At 44.1% G+C, this 12,850-nt stretch overlaps 1 protein-coding gene across 6 annotated transcripts in view; it reads right to left on the bottom strand.

The window, feature by feature from the left end:
- rps6ka1 (ribosomal protein S6 kinase a, polypeptide 1) overlaps nucleotides 1-12,850 on the bottom strand; it is a gene marked incomplete at its 5' end in the record, with an annotated part of 88,585 nt that overhangs the window by 18,935 nt on the left and 56,800 nt on the right. For 2 of the 6 annotated variants that reach the window (XM_080413298.1, XM_080413301.1), the window contains 3 exons: nucleotides 1,300-1,381; nucleotides 2,103-2,219; nucleotides 9,014-9,067. In XM_080413298.1, coding sequence (XP_080269424.1) covers nucleotides 1,300-1,381; nucleotides 2,103-2,219; nucleotides 9,014-9,067 — 253 coding nt within the window. Of the gene's footprint in view, nucleotides 1-1,299; nucleotides 1,382-2,102; nucleotides 2,220-5,634; nucleotides 6,142-9,013; nucleotides 9,068-10,189; nucleotides 10,264-12,850 lie in introns of those variants that run through there. The other 4 variants (XM_080413299.1, XM_080413303.1, XM_080413302.1 and 1 more) reach the window with 3 other exon arrangements.

Below are 12,850 nucleotides of genomic sequence, written 5' to 3'. Positions count from 1 at the left end.
GATTGGAAGATCGAAAAAGAACAGAAAAAGAAAGCACAGCTCATGGTAACTAATGCTCCACTGGCTAAGAGAAACGATCCGTAGATAGTATAAAACAATTAAAAGATCGCTTTTTGAAACGCTTCCGGCTTCCGGTGAAAACGAATGGAATTCTGGGTAATCGAGGATTACGGAAATTGTATGCAGTGACGGTAGTGACCAGCAGAGGTTGCTAAAAATCGTTATTTGGGATTCTGCATTGTACAACTTTAAGCTCTATGATTGCTTGTTCAGTAACAGGTCTTCCTGTCTCTCCAACTTTTTTAGTCAAATACATTTTCAGGTGGATAACCAATTTCATCCAATCAGAGAACCCATTTATCAGCCTAAATGTTACAGTTGTCCATTTCCAATTTTGTCCTTTTGTTTCATCACTTTCAATTTCACTTGTTTATCCTGTATGAGTTCTATCTCCTGATGAAATTGGTATCCCGACCTGAGAATGTACTGTATTTTCTGTTTACTAAAGAGCAGGAGAGAAGAAGATACCCATGTTACGGAACAAACACTCTAATATAGAGCTATCTAACACTTGTAAAAAATAAAAATAAATCACGCTGTATATCAATTTATCTGTGTAGTCGGTAATGATGTGGAGATAATCGATGCAACTGTGCAAATAATGCCAATCACATCCTTTCAACTTGATGACTGTGTGAACAAATCTGTTCCCATGGTGTTTATTACAGAATCAAAGCCTCCCAGGGAGACCGCAGCACCTGTAAGCAGAATGGGAACGCGGGCATTGGCCAGCCTGCCGCACTGACTGCCGCACTGAAACAGCCAGACCACATCTAGGTCTCTTTTACTGTACACACACACACACACACACACACACACACACACACACACACACACACACACACAGGAAGAGGAAGACGCCCTCTCAACTGAAACTGGGTGCTTCGCCAATTTGGTTAAACATCACAAAGGCAAGAATGCGAAAGTGTTGGATCAGTCGAACTTTAACCTCTTTCAACATTTTCAGAAATGTACATCTTCAGAAAATAGCAAAAGTAGTAGAACAAAAACGCATTGCGATGCACAAGCGCAGGCTTGTATATTGGCTATTTTCGCCATGTCACACCACTGTACTGTACTGTACATGTACTTTCCTGTCATAGTGACACTAGTTGTTCCACTACTGGAAGGCATTCAGCTTCATGCACAAGGACACCAGATGGACAGTCTGTAGCCAGGGGTCATCTCTAGCCAGTGAGGCAACCAACCAACCAACAGGTGTGCCACAGGGTAGCGTACCTTTAAGTGTGGCCTTCTTCAGCACCTTCATGGCATAGAGCTGGTTGTCATCAGGAGGGGTCACCTTTCGCACCAGGAACACCTACAACACGCACGTGCGCACGCACGCACGCACGCACGCACGCACGCACGCACACACACACACACACACACACACACACACACACACACACACACACACACACACACACACACACACACACACACACACACACACACACACACACACACACACACACACACACACACACACACACACACACACACACACACACACACACACACACACACACACACACACACACGTGAGGCATGGAGAGAAGAGACAGAGGTCTCTCGTCTTAAGACAGAGGCGGTAAGCGTTAATGTTTATCTGCCGCGTACTTGATGGGTTCCCAAGTTTGACACGCAGCAGTGGAATCATGGGTACAGCTAGTGCTAACGGGACAAAAAAGGTGAGCCAAGTGAAAATGGACAACCCACCACAAGAGCACTGGCCATGATCACATTTTATATCAGTAATCTCTATCCAGTCTGTGTCCACATAGAGGGGAGGAGTGGTGTGTATTTATCTTTATTTTCCAGGCAGTTAGATATGGCTGCCATTAGTCAAATGCATATTATCAGTAGAATATTTCCCATTACTTGGGAATCTCTGTTCCGATAGGAGATTTTGTTAGCACCTACATGGAACTCAGTCAAAACAGACTGTGCCGAGTAGTTGTTGGCAGAGTGTGTGTGTGTGTGTGTGTGTGTGTGTGTGTGTGTGTGTGTGTGTGTGTGTGTGTGTGTGTGTGTGTTACCTTGCCAAAGGAGCCCTGTCCCAGGACTTTGAGCAGTTCGAACTGGGAGGCGTCGGCCTTCTCCGATCCTTCTTTGACCACATGGGTGATGTTGATTTCTTTAATGTCCGTGTCCTCCTGGCAGGAGAGAGTGGGGAAGAATGACATTTAATTAGGGGCTGCCTTAATGATTCTGGAGGCCCATTTCAATATACGCCCCCGTATATTGAGCGTTTTGGTATTCCAAAGAGACGAGTGCACGCGTCCAGTAATACACCAAAACACATCACCGCCGGAGATTCCCGGAAGGTCTGACTCTGCGAGTCTGTGACGGAGCCTGCCGTTCCAACAAGCAATACTCTAAAGCTAAATTCTATCATTTATAATGGAAGATAATCATCACCACGGCACATCCCCTTGTCTATGACATTATTCTGTTGATACAGGCTTTGAGCTGAGGGATATACAATGCTCTATCCTTTATATTCGTAACGTTGCTCAGCTGGCCTGTTCAGGCAATAAAGAGGCTACTCACAGGTTGTTTGAGAAAGTTGATTAAAGCCTTTGTGATGAATGATCATCATTGTACAGTTTCCTCAGAGCATTTCAGTTGAAGTGGTAACGTCAATGTAAATGTGTCCACGGTCCACCTTTATGATTAACGTCTTGCTTGTGCATTGCATCGTCCTCTCGTTTGAAAGTGTCTGTGGCATATATTAACTATATTAACAACTTAGCAGCAACAACACCTCTCCTTTTCTGGTCACCCCTTCACAATAAAGTGTCTCCCAATGCCCCAAATTGACGGTCTGTCGGAGGCCACCCTGAGGGTGGAGGCCTGTTTCAATTGAAACGGATAAAACATAGTAAAGGCCGCTACTGCATTTAATAAGTTAGTCAATGAATCAATCAATTGACCAGTAGTCATCGATTGGAGCGCAAAGTAAAGCGTTTCTGAGAACTGCTGTGAAAGATATTGAAGAAAAATGTTATTACAAGAATGATGTTTGTTCAGTGTGACAACGGAACTTCCTTCACAAGGATGCCTCCTGCTCTAACTGCACCAGAAAAGAAGTCCACCGACAGAGGAAGAATGCTATATAGTGAGGTGTGTGTGTGTGTGTGTGTGTGTGTGTGTGTGTGTGTGTGTGTGTGTGTGTGTGTGTGTGTGTGTGTGTGTGTGGGTGTGGGTGTGTGTGTGTGTGTGTGTGAGAGAGAGAGAGAGAGGCAGCTGGGGGAAGTGTTTTTTTAATGGTCTGACGGGAAACACTATTAATACTTGTATTTTGACCCACATTGACTCCTGCAAAACTGTCAATACTTTTGGGGTATTATATGGTTACAAACATACACACACACACACACACACTGTAACAGTAATAACATAGTAGGGCTTTTTGTTTTGTTTTTACCTGAAAGGTAACCTGAAATGCACATACATTGTACAAGGTTTTCTTCTTTCTTTTCTTTTACTACCACTGCTGGCTTCTGACAGGGTGGAGCTGTGACAACTACACCAGAGTCACACCCAATATCCGCTGACTTTTAACTCAACTCAACTCATAATACAAAAACAATGCATGACAATTAACAAGTCTATCTCTGAAGATTAGCTTCCTTTCTCTTTTCAATTAGGCAGATGCTATTATCATCACCCAGGTGTGTCATAGTAGTCGCCAACAATGTTAGCACCCGGGTGTATAGCATGGCAGAGACAAGCACCCAGGTGTCCTGTCCAACAATGCTATTTGCACCCGGGCACACAAACTGTATGTGTAGCCTATGTTTACTGTACGTACAAAAACGGAATCGTGATCTGCTACACAGCATTAACCTTTAGCTCACCCATCTCAAATTGTAAGAGAAAACATACTGGCATTTTACGTTATGCCGACTTTTCTGAATCAAAGATACATTTTGTCACAGTCGGACAAAAACCTTGTATCTCCATATTTAATCTATTTTTTTCTTCATAAATTAATGCCCTATTTCATACTATGTCGCATGACAGTGTCGCGCAAAAGTAGCGCAAATTGCCGACCTACAAGCTAACAACGAACTGCGATGTATGCTCGTTGTATGCTTGTTTTACAACAGTACCGGAAACTTAATGTTTTAGGACATACAAGGTTTACACCTGACAGAGACGATTCCTAGATGCGAACCATGTCAACCTCAACACGGTCCACGTAACCCCCATTGTCAAGTACTATGTGCTATTATGAAATAGATTAGAACCGATTCCAACCCTATTGGTATGCAACCTGGATGGCGCTTGGCCTGGGCGCTCACTCGGCTAGCGCTTCCCTCGGGCGAGCCTTGCGAGGCTCAAGCTTGCTTCTGTCGGCACGCCTGCGTTGTTTTTAATGCCAAACCTTTTAGTGCATCGACATGGTCCGCATTTTTCATGAACTATCATGTTAGTTTTTTTGTGGAGCTGGGGGGGGGGGGCTGCTGCTGCTGGGTGTAAATAGCCAAATAGCTGCGGTGTGACTATTCTCACCCGAGTGCAAATAGACACCGTTTCAATTATCCTCACAATCCCTTGAGCACACCATATCATCACTGCTGTCGGGTGGAAACCTTTTATGTCCAAAATCTTCTTTTAATGAGAAAGAACAACCCGCTCCAATGGGTCTAATAGAGTTATGAGATTTAGTCACAAGCTCTAATACTTTTAATTGGTTAATTACTTTCAACCTGGCATCCCTATTCTGGGCCTTGTTTTCATTATAGGTGGATAGTTTCAGACATTTAAAAAAAAATAGGAAACCTACAAGCTCACAACACATTGGGTTGCGACTGTGAGTGTTGTAATACCCACAGTACATTGATCTATAAAATAATAAATAAATATGGAGATACAAGGTTTCAATCCGACAGTGAGGATATATTAGCTCTCAGCACATAAATACGCTACAGTACCTTCACCCAGTGAGGCTTATTCAAAATTACACAGGGAGGCTGGGACTGCCATTTTTCAAACATGTCATTAAATCTGTGATTAACAAGGATTTATTTCATAATTAGTGGCCATTATCCAGGAGAGAGTGGTCCCCCTAGCCTAATCCTCTCTTCAAATATAAAACTACAATGGGCGTAATTATTATGGGGATCTACTAACAGGCCAGACATCTGTTCAACCTAAACCACGGCAAATAAAGCTGTAACAAGCATTCTACCATAAACCACACGACTTCAACAGCCAACAAGGCTATTAGATCCAAGGAGTTGATTGACAACAGGAAACCAGAACATGCACAAAGTGCACGTTTCCTGCAGCACAAATAATACCAGTAAATACTCAATGTACTGTACTACAAGGTTAGTCACATACAGTATACATTATAAAAATACAGGAAAGCCTATAATGCAGGGATATCTGCCGACATTCATTTTGCAGGGCTAAAGAGAGACCAAAGTCTACCCTTTTTCACTCAAGAAATGTAAAACATCTGCATCATTCACTATGCTGCTCTTCTTTGCAGCATAGTGAATGGTTCATCAAGCTACCAGCCTTATTCGCCCTGTGCAACACTGTGCATCACTTTACCGTCCAGTGGATCCTGTTGGGAGATGTGGAGTCAGTATCATCAGTATAGCTGTCTGTTGTTGTTGTTGTTGCTGTTGTTGCTGTGGTGTTGAGGTCGCTATTGTTAGCGGTGCTGCTAGCGAAAGCTTTGCCCTGCTGCTTCCTAAACAGGTACAGAGTTAGCAAACGAGTCAAGTTGAACTTTCTCTTGTCCTTCTCCATCTCAGCCTCACCCTGCCCTCCGCTCGGAAATCCTACCCATCTTCATACCATGGCAAACAACACGCTACCTCACTCCATCAAATCTCACACACGCCCCTAACGTAGAAAGTTAGGCACATATCTTGTTGCTGTAACAGCAGGGCTGGAGCCCTGTGGACTGCAGACAGAGTGAATAAAGAATCTCTCTTTCTCAGAATTATTTCTGTATCTCCCAATCTCTTCGCCTTTTCATCGCCTACTCTCTCTGCAGGGGCCCCCCTATCTAGTTCATCTCTTTCTCCTCCTCATCATTCTCTCTGTCCTCTCTCCCTGTCTGTCCTCTGAGCTCTGACTGCAGCTGAAGTGAACTGGAACTGAAGCAAGGCAGGAAGGAGGAAGAGCATACTCTCTCTCAGTTTCTCTCTCTCTCTCCGTCTGCCTCCGTCTCTCTCTCATGCTCACTCTCTCCCAACCAAATCTGCACCCCAGAAAGCCCACACACAAAACAGAGAGAGAGATAGGGGCAGAGAGAGAGAGACAGAGAGAGAGAGACAGCGAGAGGGAGACAGAGAGAGGGAGGGAGAAACAGAAGAGAATGAATTGTATTGTCACATTACGTGACAGATAGATCTGTGTTCCCATTAACCACTTGAACCCTAGCATCCCTATTGAGGGGCTAACATTTTGTGAAAATAGACGTTTTACAAGCTCACAATGCGTAGGCCTGTCACAATGAATACATAATCGCAAATATTTGAGGTATCACATTTATTTTGCATAATTGTCATACTCGCCAAAATCGTTTCCATGTTGAAAAATGTTCCAACATTTTCAAACATAAAGGAATAGTGGAAACAGCAGATCTACACGCACACATGTCATGGTGTGAGCTTGTAGATCGGCTATGTCCACTATTTATTTTATTTGAAAGTACAAAATTGTTAAATGTCAGTCAGTTCTTTGTATATTCAAGTTATTTGTCATATCTGCCCTGTGCAATTATCTTTGTTTACGAAGCCTAAAAGTCAAATTTTAAGGCAAAATGGAATGCCAAAAACACAATTAAATCGCAATCATTTGTATGACAATTAACTAACAATGCGTTGCTTTGCAATGCGTCGTGAGCTTGAAGATCGGCTACTTCTGGTAAAGATGAGCCCTTTGGAATTCGGTTAACTAAGTACAGTATAAGGTTTGATGGTTAAGTCTGAGTGGGGTCTTGCCTCAACATGCAATCCTGTGTCACTTCCCTTCTCTCTCACAACTGCTTGGATTGAGAGGCTATGTAAGGGTAAGGGTAAGGGGAAACTAATGGGGGGTGGGGGGGATAGAATGCCACCTCCCTAAGTGTCAACATCGCAGGGAGGCCCTGAGGATTCATCCGCTGCTGTGGCCGAGCCAGCGGTTTCCTGCTCTTCTAGTTTCTGCTCCAGCATCCAGCTTAAAGCTACGGTATCTCTCACCCCAAAGCCTTATGCTTGTTTGCTCACAATGGGTCATATCGCGACACGTTGTGAGCTTGTAGATCTGTTATTGTCGATGCACGATACTGGTGTGCACTGTGCAAGTAAAACTCAGGCTTAAAGTTATTCCGTCCCATGCCTCCGCTTGCCTTTAATCGCTCATTTCCCTTCTGTTTATATAGAAGTAAAAGTAGTAAGTAGCCTTGGGAACCAACGGTTCCAGAGCCAGAGCCTATCTCCTGTTTCCGTAGCATGAGGCAGATTGATGGATTTACGCCCAATCCAACCCTTGATACTACGTGCCAAGCAGGGAGGAATTGGGTAGAATTTGTATGGTCTTTGATATGACTCGGCCGGGGATTGAACCCCAACCACCCAGTCTCAGGGCAGACACTCTAACCACAGGGCCACTGAACTGGTTTATGTTTATATACACCTCTCTCCATCTCACACTCAGTATTAGCATTACATGGTATTACACACTATTACACAGAAACCATGTCTCTGTGGAAGGAAAAAGTTCGGCCCCACCTTTAACTGGACTGTTCTGACCAATCTAACGTACTTCAAATTCACAAATTCACATGCATCGCAATGCTGTAACAATGTTATGCATTTACTACATGTAAGGCGGTGCACATTCACATACTGATGAGGGAGACAATCATACGAGGCAGCAACCTCCTCATGGACGGGTTCAGTGTCTTGCTCAAGGACACTACAACATACAGATAGGGATTGAACCAGGGACCTTCTGGCTCTCAGACTTGATCTCCAGCCACTGCTGCTTTTCTACAAGAGGTTGTGACCTCAAATGGTACAGTACGATATCAAGGAGCCTTTTCTGACTCATGTAGAAAAGATGGATGCTACCAATAAACCCTTAACAATTTAAACCCTTTACACTAAGTAAACTAATACTTAGTTGACCGGGGGTCAGCTCTGTACTTGGTCTGGTCTTTTTTATCCCTCTAAACCAAATCTCTTTGTAGAGAGCTTGTAGATCAACTATTTCTGGCAAACTTTACCACAGAATAGTGAGGATAGGATTGATTGATAGGAAGTGGTTAATACCCCCCCCCCCCCTTTTTTCTTCTTTGTCTTGTTGGTCTGAGATGCAGGGATAAGTGTGGGGTTTGTATTGTATGCATATAGAATCGGCGTGGTTTTTGAACAACTATTCATGGTTTGATGGTGGTGCAGTAGTGGGAGTGAGGCCCTGGGGTGGGGGGAAGGAGTGTTGAAATATCTGAAAAACTAATAAAAGATACCTTGAAAAAATAAAAACCACAGAGGTCATGACCCATGACTCAACTCTCCTTCCGAATGAACAAAGTAAAGTGGTATATTATTTTCAAGCTCTCAGACAACCTATGTTTCACAAACATATCTCATGTCTGCTGCAATGCAGTCCAAGCTCAGAAAAAAGGTCCACGTCAACCAGCTTGTGATTATTACTGAGAGCATTTTCCAGAGGACACGCAGAACAAATGTGGCACATAAAATAAACTTGTACCCAAATGACACTGCATTTCTTGCAAATACCATTAAGCCTATCCAGAGGGGATGAAATGCGTGACTCTTATTGTGAAAGCCATCCGTGGCAACCCATGCTGTGTTGACAGTATCGAGCTACACAGAGATGCAGCAGCAAGGAGGACAGGCTGGATGAATCGTATTTGCTTAGCAAGGAGCTTACAGATAAGTAGCAGTGTGTGGGTGGTCAAAATGCTTACCTGGATTCTAACTCTGGCAAAGTCCTTCTGTACCCAGGTGGTATCGGACCTGTCCTGTGGGGGGGATAATGTGGTATTCAGACAGGCCATGTTCTGGTTGTGTGTCAGCAGGTCAGTTATAAAAAGCCAATATCTACTGAGAGGCAGATGGTCTAAATGCAAAGCGGACATAACACCTCAGTATCACAGACAGGCACGTACATTACAGTAAGTATACACACATTCTGTAATTGAGCGCACCCCCACACACACCCCTAGAACCCAGCAGGATGGTGATGCCACACTGGTGACAGGAAAAGACCCTAAAAAAAACTGGTGACAGGAAATTGCTCTTCCCTTCACTTCCTCTTCTGTGAAATGACTGATGTCATTTCTTGTGTTGTCGTTGGTTCAACACTCAGCTTGAGGCAACAATGCAGAGCAGAATTTTACGGCATAATTGCCATTCAATAGAGTGCTTTGAATTTAATTATGCTGATATGGCAAGTGATGTTTCCAGTTTGTCTGTGAGAACAATGTGCTCGTGGTGATCATTATAATAAACCACTTTTTCACAGTGAGCACAACATCCTGCCTTGAAACACCAATGTGTAAATCACACTTTATAGCTATTTGACAGTAACAACGCAGTCTTCACTTAAGACTAATTTATACTTTTTCAAAGAACGCGTTGGCTATCAAAAATTACGTATTTTCAACTGACAAAGCGCTGACGCAACTTGAAAATCCTTTTTGTTGGCCGAAATGGTTGCTTGACGAAGTATTCACAGTCTTACTGTGATAACTGTACGGTTAAGAGAAAATGTTTGTTTAGAGCAGTTTAAACTGCTCACGAACTGGAGCTGGAGTCATGAAGACACAAAAAAACACCTGAAGAACTAAGATGGGTGAATGAAAGAAGCCTCAGGGATGAAGCCCACGATAACGTGCTCTGAAGGTCACAGACAGGCAGGCTGAAGATGCCTCTATGTGTTTCCTCTCACCTCACAGTTCACAGAGGACAGGCACCCAGCCTTATCCACCCTCACCGGGGAAACCCCTTCCTCTCCGGCACTCCCAAAATATCACAACACACACAAGTCCATGCTCCCATCACATTCCCAGCCCCTAACTCTTCAACTACGCACCCCCCCCCCACACACACACTAAACATAACGTGAAAATTGGCCCACTTGCCTCCTCCGGTATGCAGGTTTTGGTGCGGAATATGTGCCTCCACATGCCTGAGTCTACAGCTTTCCATGTCATACTAAAGCTCTCACTGACTCTCTCTCTCTGACAGCCACTGTGTCACACACACACACACACACACACATTTTAGGCAAGTCATGCTATGCGCAATACACAGCTTCCCCCTAGATCCACATATATACACACTAGTCACCACACTCATGTAAAAAAAAGAGGAAGTATTCAAACTTAATGGCCTTAATGCTTATCAGCGACAGCAGAGTGATCGGATGAGCGGACGTTAAGAAATTGTGCCGGAGAGTGGCAGTTTCCTTAGGAAGTCTCCTACAGATAGCAAAAAAAAAAAAGATGAATGCAAAAAGAAAAGAGAATGAGATGGAAAAGAGAGGGAAGACAGAGACAGACGTTCCAGAATTAAAAGTCAACTGTAGGTCTAATGCCTGATTTATACTGGGAAGCACATCGTGTCACGCACCGGAAATTGCAGTTCACAACGTGTTGTGAACTTGGAAAATCTTTGGGGCGTGACACTGGTGCTACAGTAAGTATGTTATGTTAAGTATAAAGCAGGCTTAACCCAAAGAGCCGACCGTTTGATTTCCTGTCCAACTATGGCTTAGGTACTGGGCTCACTGTGCACAGCAGAAATGGACCTTACGGGTCCATTTTTACACTCTGGCTAAATTAAACACGCAGATTCTGCTGTGTGTGTGACTGTGTAAACCTGCTGATTCCTGCTGTGTATGTATGATTGCGTAAGCCTCTGTTTGGAATGACACATTATTTTTCATGGCAGACAGAGAAGTAAGTAAGTAAGTCTGCATGCTTATGCATGTTTTTCACTGCTTAGAAAGCGTTTGAGCCAAGAATGCGCTGGCCTCCTACTGAGGGAGACGCAGCTGCCTCAAGGGAGTTTCCTTCAGGATGTCATCTGGGTGAGTAAGGACTCTCAAAAGGACAAAACTAAACCGGTTGAAGAACACAAGTAAAATAATAATAATATATAAACTCTTTAGTCAAGCAAAGGCAAGAAAACGAATTGCAGAACTACGGTAGTTCCAAACAGGCGAGATCATCACTTTTTGGTTAAGTCCAGCAGTCTCTCTCTGATGGCTGCTAAAATGAAGGAAAAGAAGGATGCTGTCATTGTAATGGCCCTCGACAAACACACGGGGCCAGTGTCGTTCTACAGCCAGTCTAGACATCACATAATGTAACCAGGTTCACCATGGAGTCTGAGAGAGTCTGGTGGTTTTATCCAAGTAAGGACATGCTCACATCATCAGCTCAAAGCCCCCCCTCCCATGTCTCTCTGCTGTGACCCCCCCAGTGACATAAATCGAGCTCCCAATGCCAAAGGGGGGGGGCAAGAAGAGGAACAGAAAGATCCGTCAAGGACTAGAGCGACAGCTGCAGAAGTAAATTATATGATATAAAAGAGAGAAGGTCAGTGTGATAGGGTGAAACCTAGACAGAGTGATACTGACAAAGATGGGGGGATGAACATCTTCGGAGAGAGAGAGAGCGAGAGAGAGACAGAGAGAGAGAAAGAGGGAGAGGGAGAGAGAGATTGAGCTACTAAAGGGCAAAGTGGCAGCGAATGAATAGACGAGAACAGTGACAGAGTTCATCTGGGCTCGGAGCCCAGTCTGTCTCTCCTTTGCCTGATTTACACTTGGTTGCGCACCGGTGTCGCGCAACAGAAAATAGCCGATCTACAAGCTCACAACATGTCACTCCGCGATGTGTGCTGAGCTTGTAGATCAGCGATTTCCTGGTGCGCAACACCGGCATGGAACTATGTGCAGTATAAATATAAATCAGGCTTTTCTCATGTCCTGCTACAGCTCAACCCCCACCTCCTGGAGAACGGAGCAGCATCTGTACCTCTTCAAATATGTGACAGCTCTGTCTGTTCAAAGTGTGGATGAGAGCGAGAGAGAGAGAGAGAAGGTGGGAGGGAGGGATAGAAACTACAGAGAGAGATAGAGACAGAGTCACATAAATGCAGAGACAGACTAGTCTAAACATCCATCCCACCGTGGTCCTAAGTCACGTCACCGTAAAAACAAGGGATCCTGAACACCAGTTAGCATATGTACTCTCTCTCACACACACAAAAAACACACACACACAGGCGGTCAATTATACTGCATAGGTTCTCTGCGGTTCTGCTGTTTTGACTGTCACAAAGTAAGCCACCGGCCAACGCGATTACATAATTACAGCTGAGCAGAGGAGAGACGAAGACTGTTGAAAATATAAAACACGCCTAATAGCAGAAAGGCTCCAATTATATTAAGTCAGCCCCAAAACAAGTCCATCGGTAATATAAATATGGAAAAGCATGTCTCCCGTTGATTTATTGAGTCTTTTTACTGTTACCACCCACTCACCTACGCACATAAACACATACACACACAGTAGACACCAAATTACCTCAGTATGACAGAAATGTTTGGGTTCGAGAAGCTTAAAAACACAGACAAATATGGTAGAGGCTTTCCATGAGGCACCAAGCCACTGAACTTGTCCAGGGCCTGAACATTATGCACAGGGATGGAATTCCTTCTTCAGAGTTCACAGGCCAGTCTCGAAAGAGGGGTGTGTGTGTGTGTGTGTGTGTGTGTGTGTGTGTGTGTGTGT

The sequence above is a fragment of the Gymnoscopelus braueri genome (genome assembly GCF_963280865.1).
Source record: "Gymnoscopelus braueri genome assembly, chromosome: 19".
Taxonomy (NCBI): domain Eukaryota; kingdom Metazoa; phylum Chordata; class Actinopteri; order Myctophiformes; family Myctophidae; genus Gymnoscopelus; species Gymnoscopelus braueri.
The sequence above is the reverse complement of the archived record's forward strand: the minus strand, read 5'-3'. Positions and strand labels throughout refer to the sequence as shown.